This window comes from Hyaena hyaena, unplaced genomic scaffold (assembly GCF_003009895.1).
Source record: "Hyaena hyaena isolate Hyena2069 unplaced genomic scaffold, ASM300989v1 scaffold_233, whole genome shotgun sequence".
Taxonomy (NCBI): Eukaryota; Metazoa; Chordata; class Mammalia; order Carnivora; family Hyaenidae; genus Hyaena; species Hyaena hyaena.
Window position 1 is genome coordinate 2,232,761 of NW_024080866.1, and position 25,152 is coordinate 2,257,912.

The following is a 25,152-nucleotide window of genomic DNA, read 5'->3' on the forward strand; positions in this document are numbered from 1 at the left end:
TATTTTCCCTCGATAAGGACATCTTCCTCTTGACAACCTATTTAAAAGACACAGGAATGTTTTGAACAGAGGCTGTATTTCATTCTTTAAGGCAAAGGCATGATCAATATAGTGTAAATTGCCCAAAAGAATCTTCTCTTTCTCTCTCTTTCTCTCTCTCTCGGATGTTGTTGTTATTTTTTCCTTCAGTTTTCTTTGGACCATAGTGCTTATAAAAAAAAAGGATGAGATATAGTCCCTGTGCCAAAGATGCTGAATATCTAGTGGAGAAATTTTCTGTGCTTATGTTTTTTGTGCTCAAAGGTAAATCTCCTTTTTGGCTATTTATTAGAAAAAGACAGTGTCTGAGAATACAGTCTTTTAGGCTGTTGGATGCATCTCTTCCTTAAATAAAATTTTGATTTTGATTTGACATACAGCACATATTTTCCAAAAGTCATTGAACAAAATTAATTTTGTTCTGCTGCTTTGGGTTTGTTTGGAAGTAAAATCAGGCTCCTTGCTACTGCCCACACTTGCCATTGGGTGAGATTAGTTTCACAACTAGAGCCTAGAATTTAAGAGAGAGTCAGGAATTTTGTCGACAGTAGAAAGAATCTGGGAAGTGAGGGGAATGTGTAAATTCACAGTGGAGACCTGTGGGATTTCAAGTTCTCCCTTGTAAAAAATTGAAATTCCTTGAAACAAGATGGGGAAATTGGGTATGATTCATGAAATTGCTTTTATATAGAATTGAAAAGTACAGTGAAGTTTGATCTGTGATAGTGTTATAAATATATATATATGCATGCATATAATTAGATTTGAAAGGAGTAGATTGTTATATTTTGTTATTTTGAAATCAGATTTAATTTTTGTCCTTATAACTGCTGTTTTCTGCCTCGGGTCTCTTTCGAGAGGAATTTCTGAAGACCGTCAAGTGCAGTATGATTTATGAGGCAGTGAAGGCCAAGTACTTTGCAGTGATGAGGACTTACTTACTTTGGGGAAATCAATGGAGCACAGCAGTCTGCAGCACACTTCCTGCCTTAATGGTCTTGAGCTCAATCAATACTTGTAATTTAACTTCACCATCAGTCTGTGGGCAATGTGTGCTTTGCAGCCTTCCTTCCATCAACCTCAAATATATGGCCAGATCTATTCTAGTTGGAGCTAGTTACACTTTCTTTCCTGGTTTTGGATCTGGTGTAACCCTCGTCTACTGGCATGTTTTAAAGATGTAAAATGTGTTTTGCTGTAGGCCAAGTAATGATTTAAGCCTTGAAATTACCTGGTCAGGGGATGAAGTGTTGGACAGATGCACAAGATCTGTTACATGGTTTATCATTTTTCTCTTCTTCCTAAAAAAGTTCCCATTAAGAGCTTTTCAACAGACTATCCAGCATCTTGGAGAGCATTTATAGCACGTACTCTGGCTTTCTTTTCACAGATTCTCTAACCATGGCACAGGTGGAGAAACGAGGGGGTTTGCTCCGGAAATCTTCAGCCTCCAAAAAACCGCTGAAGGAAAAAGTGGTGCTGATGTATGATGAGATCTTCATGGTAAGGCCTGGAGCTCTGACAATTCTGCAAAGATTGACTCCTTAGTTTCTTGTACCAAAATGGGAAATAAGTTCACCTCTGCTACCTTCCAGTTCGTTAGAGGAAGAATGAGAGCGAGGATGAGAGTGAGCTCTCTTCTGGTAGACATTATGATCATGTGTTAATTTATATAGATTGTTATTATGTTGTTCTTACAGATTGTTGCCATGAGCTGGGTAAAATAATTGAAAGGAGGTAGGAAACCCTGGAAAGGTTTTTTTCTGAATATATATTTTAAAAAATGTTTATTTTGAGAGAGAGTGTGTGTGAGTGGGGGAGGGTCAGAGAGAGAAGGAAAAGGAGAATCCAAAGAAGGCTCCATGCTGTCAGTGCAGAGCCCAATGCGGGGCCTGAACCCATGAACCATGAGATCGTGACCTGAGCTGATACCAAGAGTCAGATGCTTAACTGACTGAGCCACCCAGGCATGCCATTTTTTCTGAATATCTTTAAGAAATTTGTCATCTGCATGACCCAACTTAAGGACTCTTCATCCTAAATGTTCCTTGAAGTTCCTTTAGGCCCTAGAATTCTATGATTCTAAAAGATGAACTATTGGGGCACCTGGGTGGCTCAGTCGGTTAAGCGTCCGACTTTGGCTCAGGTCATGATCTCATGGTTCGTGGGTTTGAGCCCTGCGTTGGGCTCTGTGCTGACAGCTGGCTCAGAGCCTGGAGCCTGTTTCAGATTCTGTATCTCCCTCTGTCTTTGACGCTCCCCTGTTCATGCCGTCTCTCTCTCAGAAATAAATAAAACATAAAAAAAAAAAAGATGAACTATTATATTTCATCTCAAGTTCCTTATGGACAGAACAGTTGCTTAGTCTATCTCATTCTTCTTCAACTCTATAAGATAACTGATGAATTGTTAGTGACTAGATTGGCGATTTCTTTGGGTCTTCGTTATTGCTGATTGACCACGATCCAAGCCTTTGTTGTGAAATTTACCCTATCAGGGAAGATGAGAGTAGTTAGATATTCTGAAGGGGTACTTACTATCTGAAATTCTGATCATAACTAGTATATGTAAAACAGAATAGTACTTCTAAAAAGAGTTATAAGGTATTGAAATTTTACGATGTGCCTGGCTAAGTGCATCACTAAGTACATCATCTCTAATTCTGACAAGACTGTTGCAAGAGTGCTGTGTTTTCACATGTGCCATGTAAAAGAGCATTTTACAGATGGGGAAACTAGGGGTCACATCTGGAAGGTGATGGAGCCATGGTTTGAACCCTATGTTAGATTCCAGGGCCCTTATTTGTTCAACTTTGCTACATGGCCCAGAATAAATAATGTGGGCAAGTAAAACATCTAACTCTTGGGAAACCTTAGAGATAGAGTTTGATATGCAGAAAATTAATACAGAATTGTGCAGGTCAGTATAGGTAGTTATATAGAGCAAATGAGTGGGTACTCAGCCCTGTTAGGGCTTTCTCTCTATATGAAGTAAGGTTGGCATACATAGAACTATTGATTGAGTGTTGAGGATGGGAAGTGACAACACCATGAGTAGTCTGAGTTTCATATATAGATAGCAAAAATGACATTACAGAAGTGTGAGAGGCAAAGTGTGACCCCTCCTAGGAGAAAGGGATAGAAAGAAATCTCTAAATGATGACCTTATGAGAAGGCCAGAAATGTTGCTTCTCTCTGTGATTCTCAGTTCAAAATCCAGAAGAGATTCCTAGTAAAGTATTTTCTTATTAGATCAGGAGTTCATAACTAATGAAGATAATAGTTCTTGGTAGTAATTTTAAAAGATCCACTTAAGGGTGATAGTGGGTGATTGATCTATTTGTTTTATGTCATTAGTTTTCCTTTAAAGTCAAGGTTCTCTTTTTCTTATTTTGTTCCTTAACCAGAAGCCTCTGACTCTTTAGAATTTCTGTTTGAAAATTATTGCTAAGAAGTTTTGGCTTTTAGCACTATACTTTTGTTAACCTTTTGGACCAATTTGGATTAAGGAAGACCATATTAAAAGCTCTGTACAGTGGAGTAAATACATACAGGAGGGCAAGTGAAAGCAGTCAACACAGGATGTTGTAAAAGCATGCAGTACTGCTGATGTGATCTAGGTTCTGGCTCCTGTACCGGTGGTGTAAGTAATTTCACTTTGTGGACCCTGTTTCCTAAAAGGAGGATACTGATAACATCTACTCCTCCTGGCTCTCTGGGCCATTGTATTTCACGTATGTGAAAGGGCTTTGAAGAACATACAGATGCGATAGGGACATCATAATGTGACTAGCTTAATCAGTTGGTTAGGTTTACTTCTTGCTAGAAGAGAAAGATTTGGGGGAGATTCTTCGAGCCATTATTTAACTTGTGGCACAGGGAATATATCTGTGCAAAATGTCTTCCATTTGGGGGAAAAAGCCTCTAAAATGGTTGTTCCCTATTATAGCAGTTTAGAAAGACCAAACATTTTCAAAGTTAATTTTGAAAGGTAAGGTTGATTATGTGTCAGTGACCCTTTCAGATGTGTTCTTAATGCTTCATTGTTAGCTGAGGATACTGAACTGCTTATTTTCTGGTTTCAGACAGAGGACCCCAGTAAGTGCAGTCCGCGATTTTGGGAGGAGCTCTTCCTTATGAAGGTAAACTTGATGGTGTCTCTGGATTTTCCTGCTAACGAAATTGCCTTCTCCTGTGTTCTTCATGTGACACTAAAATCACTCACATTAAATACAGTACACTGAAAATGTTACTAAAAATAATATCCCTGCTATTCCCTTGGTAGGTGAATTTAGAGTACCTAGAAGGCAAGTTGGAATCTCTTGATGGTGAGGAGTTAATGAAGATCAAGGACAATATTAATTGCTTATTTCAACACTGTATCCAGGCTCTGGGAGAAGAACATCCGATTCGAGTTGTCAACGCACTGCAGGTATATAGCTGGGAGACTGGGGAAGTCCTGTTTAATAGGGGAAAGGAAAGGAATTGTAACACATCTGTTGGGACCTGAGGAAACTAAAATTGCCCTTAGGTATGAAGGATTTTTCCCCCTTTAAAAAAAATTTTTTTGGGGCACCTGGGTGGCTTAGTCGGTTAAGCATCCGACTTCAGCTCAGGTCATGATCTCACAGTTCGTGGGTTTGAGCCCCGCATTGGGCTTTGTGCTGACAGCTAGCATGCTGTCTGTCTCTCTCTCTCTCTCTCAGAAATTAAAAAAAAAAAAATTAAAAAAAATTTTTTTAAATGTTACTTATTTTTGAAAGAGAGAGAGAGAGAGACGGGAAGGGGCAGAGAGAAAGGGAGACACAGATCCGAAGCAGGCTCCAGGCTCTGAGCTGTCAGCACAGAGCCTGATGTGGGGCTTGAACTCACTAGCCATGAGATCATGACCTGAGCCAAAGTCAGATGCTTAACTGACTGAGCCACCCAGGTGTCCCTCTTCCGTCCTTTTAATAATAAACATCTATGCCATGTTTGTTGAGCCATCTTCCTGGTTAAACAGATTAACACTTAAACTAGTTATCTTGTTCATTGTATAATTTGATCAAATGCCAAGGTAGATTGACAGAATTCTTGATTATTTGAGGAAAGGAAGAGATAGAGGGGAAACTATGATGTAGGGATAGTCTATAGCAAAAATCAGAAGAGATTAAAAATTTTTTTTTTTATTTTAGAGAGAGCGTGGGCGAGCATGAGGGAGAGGGGCAGAGGGAGAGAGAATTTTAAGCAGGCTCTTTGCTGAGCTCTGTGCTGATGCAGGGCTCGACCCCACAATTCTGGGGTCATGACCTGAGCTGAAATCAAGAGTCAAACACTCATCTGACTGAGCCACCCAGGCGCCCCTGGAACTTTTGATAGATTGGGTTTAAGTTTCTAACTTCCTAGTTGGGTAAATCACTTTGTGAGCCCTAGTTTTCTCATCTATAGATTGTAGAAATTACCTGTTAAGTTGATGACCCAGAAAGAAGGACCATGTTTATCTTGTAGTTGTGTTAACCTTTGGCACAGTAAATTCTGCATTTCGGGTGTTGCAGTTGTAGGGGCTCACTGAAAGCTGAAATGGAAGTTGGAAATTGTACTTCCTGTCATTGCAGTGGCTCACTCTGGAGGCATGAATGGTAAACTGTTTTTAGTTCAGTGGAAGTAAATTGACATTAAGTCACTTGGTAACCCATAAAAATATAGTACATTATTAAAATGGTTGATAATTGTTGAGCTTTAACAAAGTTTCAGACACTATTCTTGGAGCATTAATAAAGTTCCAGGGACTATTCCAAGTGCTTCGCAGTGTTTATTCACATAGTTCTCACAACATCCCTATGAGATCCCTATGAGATGGGTGCTGTTATTGTCATTCCCCTTTAATGGATGAAAAAACTGAGGCCCTAAAATGTTAACTAACTTGTCCAGGTTTATACAGCTAGTCAGTAGTGAATGGAGATTGTATGAATTTAAGATTTTTTTCATGTTTATTTTTTTATTTTGAGAGAGATAGAGAGAGAATGGGCGAGCACGAGCAGGGGAGTAGTAGAGAGAGAGGGAGAGAGAGTCCTAAGCAGGCTCCATGCTGTCAGTGCATAGTTCATCATGGGGCTTGATCTCATGAACTGTGAGATCATGACCTGAGTCGAAATCAAGAACCAGTCGCTCAACCGACTGAGCCATCCAGGCACCCCATGAATTTAAGTTTTGAAGCAGTTGGTTGTTATCATATGGACCAAAATAACTTTTGTAGTTCTTGAAAATACTAAGACTTATGTAAAGATTATAGTGAATTTCAAGTAAAGGAAAAGTTCCACCAATCCCATGACTCGAGCCAAGAACTGGTTTTATTTTTGAATTCACCTTCTAGTCTTAATGCAGTCTTCGAAAAGAGGATGGCTAAAAAACAACAGCCAAAAAGAGGATGACAACAGTTTCACTTGCCATTCCTCTTTCAATGTCTGGATTTTGCCCATAGTAAGACTCAGACGGTTTTGAAGCTTAGAGCGATAGAGCATTTGAATGTTAGCTGTGTAAGGAGGAGGCTCTGAGGTGGCACTGTGAGGCGACAGATCCAGTGCCCTTCACATTTTGAGACTTCCTTTCTATAAAAGAATTCTTTCTCTAATCTCTGCAGACCTTGTGTGCGCTCATTCGAGGAGTCCATCAAAAGAATAAGTCTACCTCTGGGTTTGACATTATCAACATGCTGATGGGCTTTGACAAGGCAGAGCTGTGCATGAAGGTGAGGCGGAAGTTGTAGATGGGCTTGTGGGTGGCTGCTTCTGACAACTGTTTGCCGAGACCATCTGCAGACAGCTAATGTACTCGTAGGTTTGCACTCAGGTGGATATAAATGGTTGAGTTTCTTCTTGAATTTGGATATTTTTGTTTTACAGATTTGTTTATCTGAATAGAGGAAAATTTGAAATTCAAGTTTGAAGTATCCTTCCCCTGCAGGATAAAGGATGAGCGGTTTATTTTATGATTTATATCATGTGCTCATACATTCTTAAAAACACTTATGGACCCAAATAAAATATAACAAGGGGAATGTAATATACAAGGGTAACGTTAGTTCTAAACTTAAGTTTTCTTATGTAACACAGTGACTTTATCACTTTATCAAAAGTGTTTGTCACTTTTAAAATAATAGCTTTATTGATAATTCGCATATACAATTACCCTTTTAAAATGTATAATTCAGTGTTTTTGTTTTTTTTTAAGATTTTATATTTAAGTAATCTCTACATCCAACATGGGGCTCGAACTCACAACCCTCAGTTCAAGAGTCATGTGCTGTACCAACTAAGCCAGCCAGGCACCCCTCATTCAGTGGTTTTTAGCATATTCACTGTTAATTGTGGAACATTTTTATCACTTCAAAAAGAATACATGTTCCCATTAGCAGTCATTCTCCATTCCCCCTTCTCTCTAGCCCCTGGCAACCATTTATCTGCGTTATGTCTCTTTTGGTTTACCTGTTCTGGACATCTCATGTAAATGGAATCATACGTGGTCTTCTGTGTCTAGCTTCTTGCGCTTGGCACGTTTTTAGGCGTCACCATGTTGTGGCATTTGTCAGTGCTTCATTCCTTTTCTATGGCTGATGTTTCATTTTATGAATATACCACATCATTTTATTTATTCATCACTTGATAGACATGTGGGATATTTCAGTATTTTGGCTATTATCAATAATATTGCTATGAACATTCATGAACAAGATTTTGTGTGGATGTATGTTTTCAGTTCTCTTGCTTATATACATAGGAGAATTGCTGGGTCATATGATAACTCTATGTTTAATATTTCAAGGAGCTTCCAAACTGTTTTCCAAAGTTACTATACCATTTTACATTTCCATCAGCACTGTATGAGGGTTTCAGTTTTTCCACATCCTTGTCAACAGTTGTTTTTGTCTCTCTTGTATACATATATGTTTTTGGAGAAATATCTATTCAAATCCTCTGCCCATTTCTAGATTGAGTTATTTGTTTTTTTATTGTTGAGTTGTAAGAGTTCTTTATATATTTTGGATATAAGTTCCTTATCAGATATCTGATTTGTGATGTTTGACACTATCTTGAATGAATGTTGTTTATAATATGAACTTTGAAGAACTAGTCTTCTGTCATTCACTAAATTTGAAATAATCTATGTGACAAAGAATCCTTATAGTGATAAGGTTATATTTTACAAGTTATGAATATACAGTTATAAGTACATGAAGACTTAGTACTTGGAGTCAGTTTTCTAAGCCTGTACAGCTCCTGTGAATATATCATGGTAAAATCCCAGATCTCTCTCTCATTCTCATAGTTCTCACTATTGTCTATATGATGCTGATTACTAAGTCTCTATTGTTAGCCTTAACATCCCCTCATGAGGCTGAGTTGTATACTCTGTAAGCAGCTGCTGAATTTACCCACTCATATATCCCTAAAGTATCTCCTGCTTGACATCTACAAAACGGAACTCCTTGTTTTCCCTTCATCTGTTCTTCCTCATTCATTCGCTATCAGAATGGGCCGATCTGTCGTCTCAGGCACCTAAGCCCAACACTGGAGTTATCCTTGACTCTTCCCCTCATCTTTCATATCCAGATGATCACCATGTTCAGCTAATTTTGCCTCAGTTCATATTTCTCATACCTGTCTTTTGTTTTTTTTCCCCCTACCGCCAGTGTCCCCATTACCTCTCACCTGAGCTCTTTCAGTCATTCTTTTAACAAATGTTGGTTAGGCTCTGATGTGCCAGGCACAGGGGATACATAAGCAAATAAGACATGGCAACTTCCTCAGGAAATTGCTAGATTAGTCCTCATTTGTCTCCCTCTTTTCAGACTTACCATCTTTAAATCTGTCGTCCACACTGATACCACAGTGATGTATCTTACACTCAAATCTCTACTGCTTAAAACCCTTCATTAATTTCCTATCAATAACAGGATAAAGCCCAAACTCCCTAGTTAGCGTTATATAGCTTTCGTGACCTGTTCCCTCTTTATTTCTCCAGCCTCTCTCACCACCGTGCCTCACTCTGGACTTCCATAATAATGAACCGCTTTTATTCCAACTGCACACCCAGGTCCATTTCATTCCTCATGCGTCTTTGATCACGTTATTGCTTGTCTAGAATTCTTTTCCTCCTCAAGTTTTAACTAGCTCCTACCGATTTTTCAAAATATAAGTCACCCCTTAGGAGTCTTGGAATAGGTGAATTCTGAGCTAATACCCTTCTCCATGTATGTTTCTGTCATAGTAACCATTAAATTAAAACTGCTTATTTTTCTCTTCCAGTAGGCTAAAAATGTCTTGAGAGCAAAGGTCATTATCTATTTTTTTTGAATTCTTTGAAAGCACAATATTTCTTTTTTTTTTTTTTTAATTTTTTTTTAATGTTTTTATTTATTTCTAGGAGAGAGAGAGAGAGACAGTGTGAGCAGGGGGGGGTCAGACAGAGAGAGGGAGTCACAGACTGAAACAGGCTCCAGGCTCTGAGCTGGCTGTCAGCACAGAGCCTGACGCGGGGCTCAAACGCACGAACCGCGAGATCATGACCTAAGCGAAAGTCGGACGCTTAACTGACTAAGCCACCCAGGCGCCCCGAAAGCACAATATTTTACACATAGCAGACCTTCACTCTCTATTTGTTGAATTGAAGTAGCTTATTTTGAACCTTCGCTCAAGCTTCCAGCATGCTAAATCCTATTCTTCATTCATTTTCCTCCTTCATTTAATGTAAAATATTTCTTTTCTTCTTCCTTCTGTTGTAGTGTGTGAGGGTTCCATCTTTTGATTACATTGGGTCTGACAGCTGGTTGTTAGTACAAGTGATATGCTCCAGTCACGTTGTCTAGTAGAATCGACCAAGGTGGACACACTGGTTTTGTTGGATAGTGTATCCAGCCAGTGATAGCCGGTAGTGGCATTGTCTCTTTGTTGTTCAGTGTGCCCACATCAAATGATATATTTTATCGAATAGTGAAACTTATCTATTGTTATTTGACCATTATTAATCTTTTTTAACTGTTACTAATCTTTAACCACTTTTTTCTTTTTTAACCACTTATTTTTCTTAATTGAATTAATTTAATTGAATTAGTTTATTATTGTTTTTAATTTATTATTTAACCACTATTATTAGCCTTTAAAAATTTACATCATTCTATTAAATTTATTTTAATGTTTATTATTTTTGAGAGAGAGAGAGAGAGGCAGTGTGTAAGCAGGAGAGGGGCAGAGAGAGAGAGGGAGACACAGAATCTGAAGCAGGCTCTAGGCTCTGAGCTGTCAGCACAGAGCCTGAAACAGGGCTCAAACCCATGAGCTGTGAGATCGTGACCTGAGCCTAAGTCAGATGCTTAACTACTGAGCCACTCAGGCACCCCTACTTCATTCTATTCTAAAAGTTTATAGGAGAATGACAGGCTACAAACATTAATCTGGTAAGGTAATGAATTCTTTATTATTCTGTGCAGTTGTTCTAAAGCATTTTTCCCCACAGCTACACTTTGAAGTTTTACTTTTCTTTGTCTAATCTTGCACGGCCTAGGCCTAAAGGAGTGATACTGTTGCTTCGTTGAATGTTATATACATTACCCTGTGTAACATAAACCCAGAGTTGGACAGAGACACAGTAGAGATGTTATTTGGCATGTTTTAATACTTAACGAATCTCTTTCTCAGAACTTGATGGAGAGTTTGGATTCACTGCTTTGTGCAGAAGGTTCAGAAAGTCTGAAGAGTTTATGTCTGAAACTTCTCCTTTGCTTAGTGACTGTAAGTGACCCACCTGTATGTTTCTTTATCAAGGGTATCATTGACAGTAGGGGTAAGCTTATGTGAATGCTTGAGCCTAAAGTTAGAAAGGAAAAGAGGAAAAACAACTCTCTACTGGGGAATCACATCACTCCATTGTGTGTGAATGTGTAGAAAGAAGTTAGGTGAAGGGGCTTTCACTTCTGGAAGCTGCCCTTTGGAGCACCTGTTGGCATTTTTAGCCTTCAGGATATTTCTCACCTTAGAGGTACCACCCCTGGAAAATTCTTTGTCTTCTGATTTGTCAAATGTGCCCTTCTCATCAGGTCTCATTTGGAAATAGTTTTTGTGATTCTGAATGGTTATTTGTTCTGATTTTGACATAACTGGAAGCTGGCCCGTACCTTCTACTGGGAGGAGGGTGGGGTGTTGTTCATTTACTTAAGTAATTCCTTCTCCCTGCCATCACTCAAAGTCTTCTGGATCATTAACTTCTTTCTGTGTGTTTGAGGAATGAAACCCCCTGAAAACCGCAGTAAATGCTTACGTGAGGGGGCGAGAGAAACAGGAAGTTCAGAGATTCGGGAAGTTTTAATTCGCTAATTTCTTACCCTTCTGGTGTCTGATGATTCAGGCTCTGGCAGCTTCAGAGGTGCTTTTTGAAAGTCTACTAAGTATCTAGGAGAATGTTTTAACATTTCTGATTCTCTTAGATAGTGGGTGAAGAGTTATACTTGAGATAGCAGGGTGCCTCAGTAAAAGCCTTTTTTCTTTTAAAATTTTTATTTATCTTGCGAGAGAGAGAGAGAGAGAGGGAGAGAGAGAGATAGAAAACCAACACTGGAGGGGCAGAGAGAGAGGGGACAGAGGATCCGAAACGAGCTCTGTGCTGACAGCAGTGAGTGACGTGGAGCTTGAACCCATGGGATTATGACATGAGTCAAAGTCAGACGCTTAACCAACTGAGCCACCCAGGCGCCCCTAAAAAGCCTTTTATTTTATTTAGGTGACAGATAACATCAGCCAGAACACTATCCTAGAGTATGTAATGATCAACAGCATATTTGAAGCAATTTTACAGGTAGGTCATTTCCACCATCACCTCTTTCTCTTTTGGGTAAACCACCTACTCAAATCTTCTCTGTCAGCATTCCTAGGAACTAGGAGTTAGCACTCATGCATTTCTGGTTTGTGTTACAGATACTCTCCCACCCCCCAAGTCGCAGGGAGCATGGGTATGATGCTGTTGTCCTTTTGGCTTTGTTGGTGAATTACAGAAAATATGAGGTAAGTGGGTCCCTTACTGGACACTCATAATCTTTCTATAATCTTCCTAAATGTGGCCACTCCTAGAGGACTTTAACATAGAAGACATGTTCTTGGTAAATGGTATACAGATTAACTTTGATTAACAAAATTATTATTTTTTTAATGTTTTTTAATTTATTTCTGAGAGAGAGAGACAACGTGAGCAGGGGAGGGTTAGAGAGAGAGGGAGATACAGAATCTGAAACAGGCTCCAGGCTCTGAGCTAGCTCTTAGCACAGAGCCCAACGCGGGGCTCAAACCCACCAACCATGAGATCATGACCTGAGCCAAAGTCGGACGCTTAACTGACTGAGCCACCCAGGCACCCCTGATTAACCAAATTCTAAAACTTCTATATTAAATGCTTACGGCAGAGGGTATAGCCATAAGGGAATCCCGTGGTGCCACTTCTAATAAAGTGGGCAAATGTCCCTTAATGTAGTGGTTCCCAAGCCTAACTGATCACTGGAATCACCTAGGAACTTTTCAAAAAGAAGAAATGTCTGGGCTTTACTCTGGACACACTGAATTCAAATCTCTTGGAAGTGGGAACTGGGAATCTGTTGCTGTTGTTGTTGTTGTTGTTGATACTCCTATTGAGTATGATGACTAGCCAGAATTGGGAACCACTGACCTCATACATCTGTTTTGAAAGATTGGACTTTTGTATGTTGGATTTCCTTAATGCAGTCCACTTGTGTAAGCATCACTGTTGGTCTGGAAACTCTTTCTGATTTTAATGGAGAATTGAAGACAGAGCCTTACTCATGTCAGTTCTGTAGTTCTCTTTGTTCCTGAGTTAATCAGGGACAGATTTATAAGTTTTTGAGATGAAGAGCGGAACTCAGAGATTTGTATTTGATTTTATGCCTCTACGTGATGCTTAAAAGGGAGAATACACGGAAAGGAAGGAGAGGCCCTCAGAAAGACCAGGGGCCTCACTGGGGATTGCTTTGGAGGGATAGGGAGCATTTGGCATGGAGTTCTGGACACCAGGGTTTGAATGCAGAATCCAGGAGCTGTGTTGAGGTAACCTGACTTTCTTCACTTGGCAAGTAGCAGTGCTGTGAGAAATGAGCCAGCTGGAGGGAGGCTTTTCATTTGTGAGCTTCTGGATCTTCAGCTAGTGATTTTCTTTTAAGATTTATTTTATTTTATTTTAACTTAAAAAAAATGTTTAATTTTGAGAGAGAGAGAGCACAAGAAAGAGAGAGAAAGTGGGAGAGAGAGAAAATGAATGGGGGAGGGGCAGAGAGAGAGCGAGACAGAATCTGAAGCAGGCTCCAGGCTCTGAACTATCAGCACAGAGCCCGGTACAGGGCTCAAACCCACAGGCCGTGAAGTCATGACCTGAGCCAAAGTTGGATGCTCAACTGACTGAGCCACCCAGGTGCTCCTTAAATGTTTGTTTATTTTTGAGAGAGAGTGCATGAGCGGCGGAGGTACAGAGAGAAATGAGGCAGAGGATCCAAAGCAGGCTCTACTGTGGCAGCAGAGAGCCCAATGCAGGGCTTGAACTATGAACTGCAAGATCATGATCTGAGCTGAAGTTGGACACTCAACAGACTGAGCCACCCAGGCACCCTAAGATTTTATATTTTTTAATTAATTTTTAAATTAATTTTTAAAGTTTATTTATTTTTGAGAGAGAGAGCATGCGTGGAAGGGCAGAGAGAAAGGGAGAGAGACGCCCAAGCAAGCTCTGCGTTGTGAGTGCAGAGCCCAGTGCCAAGCTTGGTCTCATGAACCGTGAGATCATGATGTGAGCCAAAATCAAGAGTTGGATGCTTAACTGACTAAGCCACCCAGCTGACCCTAAATTAATTAATTGATTTGTTTGTTTGTTTTGTTTGTTTAAGAGAGAGAGAGTGTATGTATGCAAGAAGGGGAGAGAGAATCTTAAGCAGACTTGATGCTCAGTTTAGCATGGAGCCTGAGGTGGGCTTGATCTCATGACTGGGAGATCATGACCTGAGCTGAAATCAACAGTTGGACACTTAACTGACTGAGCCACCCAGGTGCCCTTAAAATTTTTTATTTTTAAGTAGTCTCTACCCCAACATGGGGCATGAGAGCAAGAGTCACATGCTTCATCAACTGAGCCGGTCATGTGCCCCCACTTAATGATTTTTGAGATGGTTCCTAGTCAGGTTGAGAGTGATGGGTAACAAAATCTGGAGCTTATTCTTATAAGGAGGAATATGGGAGAAGGAGAGGCTGTGAGAAAGGAATGCTTAAAGAGGTGCTGGAATATGTGGAGCAGTGTTCATGTGTTAGAAATTCCCGGAGTTAAAAGAAAGAAAGAAAGAAAGAAATCCCAAGAGTTGATTGCTTTAATTTTCTCAGAGTAACTTGTAACTTGTGTGTAACGCTACTAGTAAATATGTAATTTGTCACCAACACCTGTTTTACTGGTGATCTGGCGGGGTTGGCATGGTAGCCATTTTGATCTCTGTCATGTGTGAAAGCCTCTGTGGCCTTATTACAATAGCTAGAAAATAGCAGAGGAAAAATGCAGTTAAGGAAAGTTGAGTTGTACGTTGTTGGAAAGCACCATCATCAGTAATGAATATTTTCCTAACATTCTGCTGGGTGCAGGCCACTGTGACACAATGGCTTGGTTTCCTAAATGTGAGCTGAACCTGGTTCAGCCCAGTAGGGCTCTTTGAAATGTCAGCCTGAAAAATTAGACATGGCCAAGGAAGTAGAGAAAATCATATTTTATGGAGTGAGGTATGCACTCTAGTCTGTCAGAAGCCTCAGAAGAATTAGTATAGTAAGCAAGGGCAAGCTGGTGGGCATAATTTATCTGGGCTTTGCAGCTTTTGATAGGAGTCACTCACTGGAAACCATTAAGGAGGCCTAGTGACCATGGAGCAGGAAGGTTTTTGACAGGCACATGAGGAATTCCGGATGAACATAGCAAAACCAAAAGCTGGTAAAATTTTATGCAAACTAGTGGGAGAGGGTATGTGCTAGGGAGAGCAGATTCTAGCTACCACCACAATCCAGCCCATGAAGGATGGGGAAAGCTGGAACCTTTGAGTAAGGTGCAGAGGGTTCCAGGAGGCTGGGCGCCCATCTAGACACGGAGAAGGCAAATAAAGTTTTGGACTTCAGGAATGGAAGTGATGGAAAAGACGTCATGTAATAAAAGTAAATAGTTCTTCTTCACCTGAAATAGTGTGTTCCATTTTTGTTATTTCATCTAACGGGATAGAGGAGCTCTCACCCTGCCAAAAAAAAAAAAAAAAAAAAAGCCAATGAAAAAAAAAAAATATGGTTTAGATCAAATAAAGGCAGAACCCTATTAGAGTGATTCTGTGCAGGCTCACAGAGTTTGTAATTCTGTCTTGTGGATGAAAAGTAGATTACCTTCAGTTTAAACAAATGTGACCAGCGCAACAGGCATATAGTGTTAAGGAAAATCAGTATCTGGTAAAATAGAAATTTTTCACAGCATTAAGATCCTGGCCTTCTAGGTTGGCCCATTCTCCTGTAATGACATGATTCAGTCCCCAACTGGACATGCTATTTCCCAGAAATTACAAGCTCATTTATTTTCCAGTTGCAAATTGATCCTTTTCTTGTTTTTTTTTTCCTTAAGAAGTTTTCCTTCAAACACGATGAAATTTTATTTTATTTTATTTTTTTAAATATTTTTATTTATTTCTAGGAGAGAGAGAGAGAGAGACAGCGTGAGCAGGGGAGGGTCAGAGAGAGAGGGAGATACAGACTCTGAAACAGGCTCCAGGCTCTGAGCTGGCAGTCAGCACAGAACCCGACGCGGGGCTCGAACCCACGAACCGCGAGATCATGACCTAAGCGAAAGTCGGACGCTTAACCGACTAAGCCACCCAGGCGCCCCTAAACACGATGAAATTTTAAACAAGCAAATATATAGCTACCATTGTTGAGCCCTCACTGTATACCAAATACTATGCTAAGGATTTTACTTTAAGGATTTTAATTCATTTTTAAGTCTCATAGCAACCCTGAGAAAGAAAATATTATCCCCATTTTACAGATGAGGAAGTTGAGCTTAGGTTAATAAAGGTGCCTAACTTGTCACAACTAGTAAGTAGAGGAGCTAGAACTCAAACCCTTGCTTTTAGTCAGCTTCTCTTTTCCTCAACTGCTAAAATAGGTTGTTCTTGGTAATCAGACAATCTTTAATTTTTTTTTTTAAATTTATTTCTGAGAGAGAGAGACACACAGCATCAGCAGGGAAGGGTCAGAGAGAGAGGGAGATACAGAATCTGAAGCAGGCTCTAGGCTCTGAGCTAGTTGTCAGCACGGAGTCCGATGCGAGGCTCGAAGCCACAAACCGTGAGATCATGGTCTGAGCCGATGTCAGACGCTTAACTGACTGAGCCACCCAGGTGCCCCCAGATGATCTTTATTATTACCTAAAACAGTGGACTATTAGATGGTGAGTGACAAGGACTTTTAAAGATTATGCCAAGAAACGGTGGCCTGCTCCATCTAGTGTTGTTCTCTCATCGTGGGATCTCTAGGTCAGCCTCCTGCTGATTTTCTTTTCCGAGGAATCACTTGCACCCGACCTTGTTTAATGTCTGTAGCATCAGCAGGATTTGACTGTTGGTTTTAGGAAGCAGTGTGGAGAGCCTTCCTCTTTCAGATCAAGTGATAGAGTGGGTTTTACCTCCTTGGGTTGTGTCATAGAAAACACTATAAACATTTGGTCTGTTAAGAAAGTAAAGCTGTCTCTTTTTCTATTCCCAGTTGACATTCAAAAGATACCCTCAGGACCTTGATTAAATATGGTCTATGTAGGGGGGTTTCTAAGTTTCTCAGTGATGAGTTTTCTTTTTTTTTTTTTTTTTTTTTTTTAAATGTTTTTTATTTATTTCTAGGAGGGAGAGAGAGACAGCGTGAGCAGGGGAGGGTCAGAGAGAGAGGGAGTCACAGACTGAAACAGGCTCCAGGCTCTGAGCTGGCAGTCAGCACAGAGCCCGACGCGGGGCTCGAACCCACGAACCGCGAGATCATGACCTAAGCGAAAGTCGGAAGCTTAACCAACTAAGCCACCCAGGCGCCCCTCAGTGATGAGTTTTCTTGGTTGCTGTGAAAACTACTGATATTGTTCCTTGCTTTCCTTGGGTTAAAATTGGTGCCTGATCTAGATGAGGTCTTTCCTTACATCCCATGTGTGGGACATTTTTAAGGTGAGCAGGTTGCTGGTTCTCATCCCACTGGTAGGAGATGGTCCAGCTGCTTAATGAGTTTAAATATATGTCCATTTCCATATGCTGCCCAGCTGAGATTGGTCTGGAAAAACTCAAGAAATCTTCCAATGCTATAAGTGATGAGACAATCATTAAATCCCAGTGTTCTGACCAGATTGTAGTTTGGGTAATTACATCCCTTTTTTCAGTTCCCCTGCAGTGTTATTTGGGTATCAGATCCATAAATGGCCTCTCTGGCTGTTAAGCAGCTGCCACTTTCCACCCCCAAGGTGGCTTTGTTTTACGGGTGGGTGAATCAGTCCTTGCGTATAGTTTGTGGAATGGTTATGGAGCCTTTGGGATGAGGATGTAAGTTAGCAACTTATAAATTTGTGCCTTATGGCAAAGAAGCTTTTATGTTCCCCCAAGACTGTTGTCCCTATAGCCTCAGATAATTGGTAGGATAGGACAAAAGAGTTTCGTGGAATGTTCACTTCTTAGAAATAAATAAGACTGAAAGATGGGAGAAGTGGCAGACACAGACCTGGGCTGATCCAGCCTAGAGAAAAATGCAAGTAGAACAGAACTGTGTGTGTGTGTGTGTGTGTGTGTGTGTGTGTGGGTGGGTGGTTGGCCATGCACACTGAGAGATTTACTGGAAATGGGGGGAGTCAGTTGGCAGAATGGGTTGGATGTGGTATTAGGAGCATCGCTATAGAGAGAGGGCCTTATAGAACCATTTTTGTTAAGACTTTGTTAAATAACTAATGGGTTCTTAACTAAGTCACACTCACCTTGAATCTCTTCCCTTGTTTAATAGTCTGTGAATCCTTATATTGTGAAGCTGTCTATCGTGGATGATGAGGCCACACTCAATGTGAGTATCTAGATCCTTGTATATTATTTTAAGTAGTCACATTTATTTAATTACTTGATATTTAAAACAGAGAGCAGAGAGCTATTGTGTTAATTTCATCTGGCTATAAGGAGGGAATCGGTATTTCCTTTTAGAGCATGATTGTGACTATTGTATTGTCTTTACTCTTCTCATCATGGAAGGAGGGTTTGAAGAGACGTTTGTTTGCTAATTATGATGAAATGGTTGGTTATATTTCATGTCATAATGTGCTGAGGTTGATGATCCTACAGAGCCAGTAAGTTACATTCCTAAGAATAAGAAGGCTTAGATGAGAAATCAGTCACCATGATGTATACTTTAGATATCTTACAATTTTGTATGTTAATTATACCTCAATAAAGATGAAATTTTAAAAAAAGACACAGCAAGGCTTAGATGACTAAATGATGGGAGATTCCTTCTTGTAGAACTAGCCAGATGGCATTTGCAGCCCAACTTGGTGAAGCCGAAGCATGAAGGATGGTCTGTGTACCTGCTATATGTGTCCTTGAAAGTTTGGGATCTAATATCTGATCTCTGAGTAAGGAAGCAGATGACCAGGTGTCAGGCATATTGCCCTCTTCAGTCTTCTAATTTCTCTTATGAAAAAAGGCACACATGATTCATCCTGTGGCCTTAATTGATCTTTGTGTCATATTTATTAGCAGGTTCTAAAGGGGAAAGTTGATAAGTCACTTTAACATTTACTGGATGCATCTTCCTGTTACCTTCCTGTTTTCCTGTGGTCTGAGAGTGGCTCATCTCTATGCACCTTCATTTAGTGTGAGACTTATTGTTGCTCACTCTGTTTTAGAGACATATGAGAGCTTTTTGTTTGAAGATTCTAACTCTGTCTTATCTTTTGAGGTGAATATGATCCCAGTGAAATTGTCAGTGATCTGGGCTGCTCTGTTTTGCCCTCCCCCTGCCTTGTTGATCTATTAAATAAATTAAGACAGATCAGGAAAATCTGGGCCCCAAGACTGTAATTAGTATTTTTCCTGGCCTGGCATCACCACCAGCCCCTTATTTGATGTGTGCTATCCTTTTTCTTTCTAGGGAATGGGGCTTGTGATTGCTCAGGCTTTATCTGAGTACAACAGGTAAGTCCACTGTTCCAGAAGGGAAGGGTCTAATTTTCATTTGAATTGGTTGAGTAGAAAACAGGTTTGCTCCAGTGCTTGGGTGAATTTCCCTTACCTATCCTTGAAGAGTATTCCTAAATTTAGCTTCTGGCCAACGTATTTGCTCTAAGCTCAGCTTGATGGCCTTAGCAGAGGTTGTTTCTTTTTTCTTTCTTTTTGAAAGTTTATTTATTTATTTTGAGAGATAAAGAGAGCATGAGTGAGAGAGGGGCAGAGCAGGAAAGAGAGAGAACCCCAGGCAGGCTCCGCATTGTCAGTGCAGAGCCCGATGTGGGGCTCAGACTCAAGACCATGAGATCATGACCTGAGTTGAGACTAACAGTTAGACGCTTACTTGACTGAGCCACTCAGGCGCCCCAGCAGGGGGTGTTTCTAATACCTGGGGGAAAGTAGCCACCAGGTTAGCGTCATCTTTTATTTAAGCAATTAGACGCATTCTTTTGCAACCTTTGGTATTTTATTGCGGAGTATTTTAACTCCTTTTCCAGCCACAAGCAGGCTCTTCCATTTAACCCAGTGTATCATACAAATCATTTTCTATGTAAAAAGGGTTGCGAAGCACCACTTTTTTGTACACTTAAAAAATAAATAAAAGGAGAAAACATACTGAAATAGCTCTTGTTTAGTGGATGCTTTTATTTCATCAGGAATCAACTGTAGCTTCCCAGGGTCCCTGTCTTTTCTGAGGGCTCTCTTCATTGATGCTTGCATTCCCTCTGGCTTTGGATGAGGAAGGATCTGGTACTCAGTGAATGGAAAGCAGAAGTGTTCCTAATCCTGGCAAGGGCCAGGCAGTATCTTTCTTGTTCCTCTCCAGACTTTGCTCACACACAATTGGATATGGAATTTCAAATCTGCCCCATCTCCACAAATAGTTTAGCTCACAGATTTCCCTCCTCTTCCTTCAAAAACAAACAAGGTTTTCACTGTACAGCCTTAAAGTAATTTCACTGTTACACTTTTCAAGTAATAGTCTGTTTGGGAAATAACTGGATCAGCCATATGTTAGAGCAGTTTCACACGTTTGCAGCTTGCTTTCTGAGTCTCTCCCAAAGTAGCCAGGCGTTTTGGTACATGCTGCCTCAAGAGCAGAGGCATGCCTCTTAGCTTGCAGGGGGGACAGCAGTGGCTAGATTGTCATAATGCTTTTGGCTTCTGGAGTCACTGAATTCAGAGTGCCCTGTCCTGATTACCTAGAATGCCAAGGATGGAGACATACTTGATAAATAATAATAAAGTTGAATTTAGTTATTTTTGTTCAGGCAGTATAAAGACAAGGAAGAAGAACACCAGAGTGGTTTTTTCTCTGCTTTAACAAATATGGTAAGTCCGACTTATTTATTTATTTATTTATTTATTTATTTGTCCTGCTCCGGAATCTAAGAGGTCTGCAGGAGTAGACAAATCTGTACTTAGAACTTTATTTTATTTTATTTTTTTAAATGTTTTTTTTATTTATTTCTAGGAGAGAGAGAGAGACAGCATGAGCAGGGGAGGGTCAGAGAGAGAGGGAGTCACAGACTCTGAAACAGGCTCCAGGCTCTGAGCTGGCAGTCAGCACAGAGCCCAACGCGGGGCTCTAACCCACGAACCGCGAGATCATGACCTAAGCGAAAGTCGGACGCTTAACCGACTAAGCCACCCAGGCGCCCCTGTACTTAGAACTTTAAATGTTTGAGATGATGGCATGATGAGGGGAGAGCAGCTCAGAGCAGATTTTTTAATGTTTATTTGCTTTTGAGAGAGAGAGACAGAGAGAGTGCACACAAGCAGGAGGAGGGGCAGAGAGAGGGAGAGAGAGAATCTCAAGCAGGCACCGAGCTGTCAGTGTAGAGCCTGATGCGGGGCTTTATCGCATGAACCATGACATCATGACCTTAGTGAAAATCAAGAGTTGGACGCTTAACCAACTCAGCCCCCTGGGCGCCCCAACAAACAGATTTTTTTTTTTTTTTTTTTTATTTCTAGGAGAGAGAGAGAGAGACAGCGTGAGCAGGGGAGGGTCAGAGAGAGAGGGAGTCACAGACTGAAACAGGCTCCAGGCTCCAGGCTCTGAGCTGGCAGTCAGCACAGAGCCCGACGCGGGGCTCGAACCCACGAACCGCGAGATCATGACCCAAGCGAAAGTCGGACGCTTAACCGACTAAGCCACCCAGGCGCCCCCGAACAGATATTTTTGAGAGCTGTATCTCTTTTATTGATCTCCAAATCCAAGTAAGATAGGGAAAGGAGAGCTCTGATTGCTCTGGGACTGATTTTTTTCAAATTAATTAATTCAGTTTTATAAAAGCTCAAAAAGTGTATACATTAAGCCAGACGTTTGCTTCCTGAAAAGCTGGCTGTGCTTGAGGACTGGCCTTACAGAATATCGAATAGGAGAGTTTAGATCTGAGCCCAGTGCTGAGTGCTCCTTAGTTGTCTGCTCTGACCACTTGATCCCTCATAGCTGGTTCTGGAGTTGAGGAGTTGATGCAGTGGATTTAAGCCACTTCTGTAAAGATTTAATGGACTGAGAGGTCCATAGTTTAGGAAAGCGATTGGTCCATTTTGCGAGACTCCTGAATAAGGTTTCTCAACCTTGGCAGTATAAGCATTTTGGGCCAGGTAACCTGGGACTAACTTTTAAGAGATAAATCTTGCAGGTCTTAGAATCTACGTGGATTTAGTCTTTCTTTGTGGACATTAGCATTCAAGTGATCAGCTGTAGGGCAAGACAGTTTTTGAGTTCACTGCAAAAAATAGACCTCCAGAAAGGCAATTTTTTCCCTTCAATGCCTGTGTCCTCTTCCTTCCTTCTTTCTCAGAGCCTGCTCTCAGGAAAGGGTCTGATAAGCTCTTTAACTCTGAAACATAAATGAATAAAGTCTCTCAGAGGTCAGAGCAGTATGAGCACTGTGCTGGTATTTGGTTAAATGAGTTAGATATAATGATACTGCTCCCAGGGATCCTAGCCTTTTAGTCAGGAAGAAAAAGTTTTATACTAAACAAAGGAAGTTTGAGCTGCACAGTTTGGGAGCATCAGTAGGCAGATGGAAAAGTATTTTTAGAGGGATGGGCATCTTTCTCAGTGCCTCTGATACCACACATATTGGAGACAGCCTACTCCATTTACTTCTATGACTGCCCTGCCTAAGACACAGATTAAAGATTTTGTGATCTGAAAGATGGACAGAGGGTCTCACATAGACATCTCTGGTCTGAAAGCCAAATATTCTTCCGAAGACCAGTCCATGTTGGACGAAATCAGTGTGCTTTCTGTTGTATTCTTCATAAATTTCTGACTTCAAATAAGCAAGTTTTGGGAAAGATGCAGAGTGACAGGTTACCATTTACTTGGTGTCAGTGGTTACTAAACTCACACATTGAAAAGGAGAGCTGGACCAAAGTCCTGATTGTTTTTTTTTAAGGTCCTTTAAGGAAAGACAATTTAGTGGAGTTCTAATTATCTCATTATGTTACTTGTGATTCTTTGAAGATCTTGAAAGTGGGCTGTTTTGGGTCTGCAGGATGGGTGGGCCAGTTCGCTGTTCCCTCAGGCTGCAAGCAGTTTCTTTTTCACCGATTTAAAGGCTTCACAGGCACAGAGCCCCTCTCCCATTTCCCTGCTGTAAGTCTGCAATTCCTCTTTTCTTCCACAGGTGGGCAGCATGTTCATAGCAGATGCCCATGAGAAAATCTCAGTACAGTAAGTGGCTGCTGACATTCTTGTGCGGTGACTTGAACTTTAGTGTGGGCTTTCTGGCTGGGTCGGAGTGTGAAACGTTTCCTCTTGCTAATCTTTTATGGATTCAAACTTTTATGGTGATTTATCAAATGTTTCTTGGGTTATAAACAATAATGGACCCTTAGAAACCACTACTTTGGCCATGTCTGTTGAGCCCTAAGAAGCTGAAAAATGGTTCCCAGCTGTCTCTGGAATGAAATGAAAGGGGGTTGGGTGTCTGAGCCAGTTAAGGACTTAACTGGATTGAGGTAGAAAAATGAGAGGGAAAATAGGGAATGGAGTGAATAAGAACTAGGCCTAAGGAATTAAAATTAAAGCCCTGACTCCTTGCCTCTATACCCTTTACATAAAACCAACAAGGAAATAAAGGGAACATTAGAAACTCAAAGGGATCGATAATGGGGAGCTTGGGTGAAACTGTATCTTATTGGTCATAGTGTTTTAACTCTTCCACTCTAAGAGCCTCTCCAGTTTGTTCTTTTTTTTTCTTCTTTTCTTTAGAACCAATGAGGCCATCCTTCTGGCACTTTATGAAGCTGTTCATTTAAATCGCAACTTCATCACAGTGTTAGCCCAGGTTGGTTATATTAAAAACTCCAATCCTTCTCCTCCCTGAATTTCATACAGATTCACTCCATTGAAAAGCCTTACTGGCTGTGCCCGTTTAACCCCTGCTTTGTATTGGGAAGTGGTAGTAACAAAGAGTTGCATCAGTTGCCTTTGTGTCAGGCTGTCCTCAACTATGTATGTTTCCATCTGGGGCTCACGTGGGCCTGATAACATGCAAAGTTAATGGTTTTGACCAGTCTTCTAATTCATTTGACCAGTTTACTGATTCTGTTAACCCAGACAAGTTGAGATTATTTCATTTTGCTCATGGGCAATCCCTTGGTATTATCTGCCCATATGGATTTTTATGTCTGGCTTTCTGCTTCTGTGGAATTACAACTAGAGAGAAAAGAGGCCAAGCCACTTGTCTTATTATTTCACCAATTTCCAGAGAAGAAAAGTAAAAATTATCGTATCTAGCATAAGTCTAGCTGTTAGGAGAAAAAATGGCCTACACATATTAAAAGCAGGAAGTCACAGAATGCTGAGTGCTGGGTCACTTCCTAGCTTAGGATGTCTTCTGTAGTTGGTAGAGAGGGACTAAAATAGGCCAGGAGCTCAAGTGCTGGCCATGAAAGCTCTCTTTAAAAATTGATAAAGTGTTTGTATCTTAAAGTCAGAGTGTTTAAAATATGTATGTAGGTTTCTTTTAAAAGAACATTTGTTTCTGTTTATGCTTTTGTCTCAAAGGGCAGATGTATTTGGATGGAATCACTGATTGAGTTTTAACAACAACAACAAAAAATGAGGCCATGCTTAAAAAGTAATGTGCTGGTTTAGGCTCTGCCTGTGAGGACACTTATTTATCAAGACTGAGAACATGAGAGATTTTATCCACTATTCTTACTATGTTTGTCTGCTCTCTGGTTTCTGTAACTGATGTTAAAGGAGGGATGAGGAAGGTGAAAGGCTGGAAAAGCTGTTGCGGAGGAGAAGGGAATAGCCGCCACTCAGCTTAATTCTCAAGAGCTAATGTGACAGAGGTGGCTAAGGAAGGTCAGGAACAGAGGAGTCATCTGTTTGGGTCCCAGTGTGGGTGTCTCCCCCATGTCTCTGCTTCCACACTGTACACTCTTGTTGATTGTGGAACAGGGAGGCTGCCGTCTGCTAGCTGTTTCTATAGCACCTCTTATCCACTTGCCTCACCTGCACTTATTCATCAACTGTGTGATCAACAGTCTACAGATGTGTTTTAGGTTGATCTGATGAGAGGAGTCCTTTCCCAGGTTAGGATTGTAGATGCCTTTTTTGGTAGAATAACCTCATGTATTTGTTTACCCCAGTTTTTTATTTGCATGGTTCTGCAGAGAAACTTATGTAATGGGAACTTAGTTGCTTAAAGAAAACTAGCCCACAGAGCTTCTTACTAGAATTTAGCAAGCATCAACAGGAGTCACGCTCTCATGGGAGCTCAGAGCAGAAGCGGTCCCTCTTCAGTGAGCATTCCATCTAATGACGAGGCCAGGAATACCAGAAAGACTGTTGTGGGGAGGATA

At 40.7% G+C, this 25,152-nt stretch overlaps 1 protein-coding gene across 2 annotated transcripts in view; it reads left to right on the plus strand.

The window, feature by feature from the left end:
* Window positions 1–25,152, plus strand: part of ARMH3 (armadillo like helical domain containing 3) — a 175,904-nt gene that overhangs the window by 12,223 nt on the left and 138,529 nt on the right. The window contains exons 2-13 of one of the 2 annotated variants that reach the window (XM_039243948.1): window positions 1,430–1,542; window positions 4,124–4,180; window positions 4,324–4,470; window positions 6,658–6,765; window positions 10,712–10,804; window positions 11,790–11,864; window positions 11,984–12,070; window positions 18,101–18,157; window positions 19,238–19,281; window positions 20,586–20,646; window positions 22,962–23,008; window positions 23,549–23,624. In XM_039243948.1, the coding sequence (XP_039099879.1) occupies window positions 1,441–1,542; window positions 4,124–4,180; window positions 4,324–4,470; window positions 6,658–6,765; window positions 10,712–10,804; window positions 11,790–11,864; window positions 11,984–12,070; window positions 18,101–18,157; window positions 19,238–19,281; window positions 20,586–20,646; window positions 22,962–23,008; window positions 23,549–23,624 (954 nt within the window). In that variant the 5' untranslated portion in view covers window positions 1,430–1,440. The remainder of the gene's footprint in view (window positions 1–1,429; window positions 1,543–4,123; window positions 4,181–4,323; window positions 4,471–6,657; window positions 6,766–10,711; window positions 10,805–11,789; window positions 11,865–11,983; window positions 12,071–18,100; window positions 18,158–19,237; window positions 19,282–20,585; window positions 20,647–22,961; window positions 23,009–23,548; window positions 23,625–25,152) is intronic. The other variant, XM_039243949.1, reaches the window with a different exon arrangement.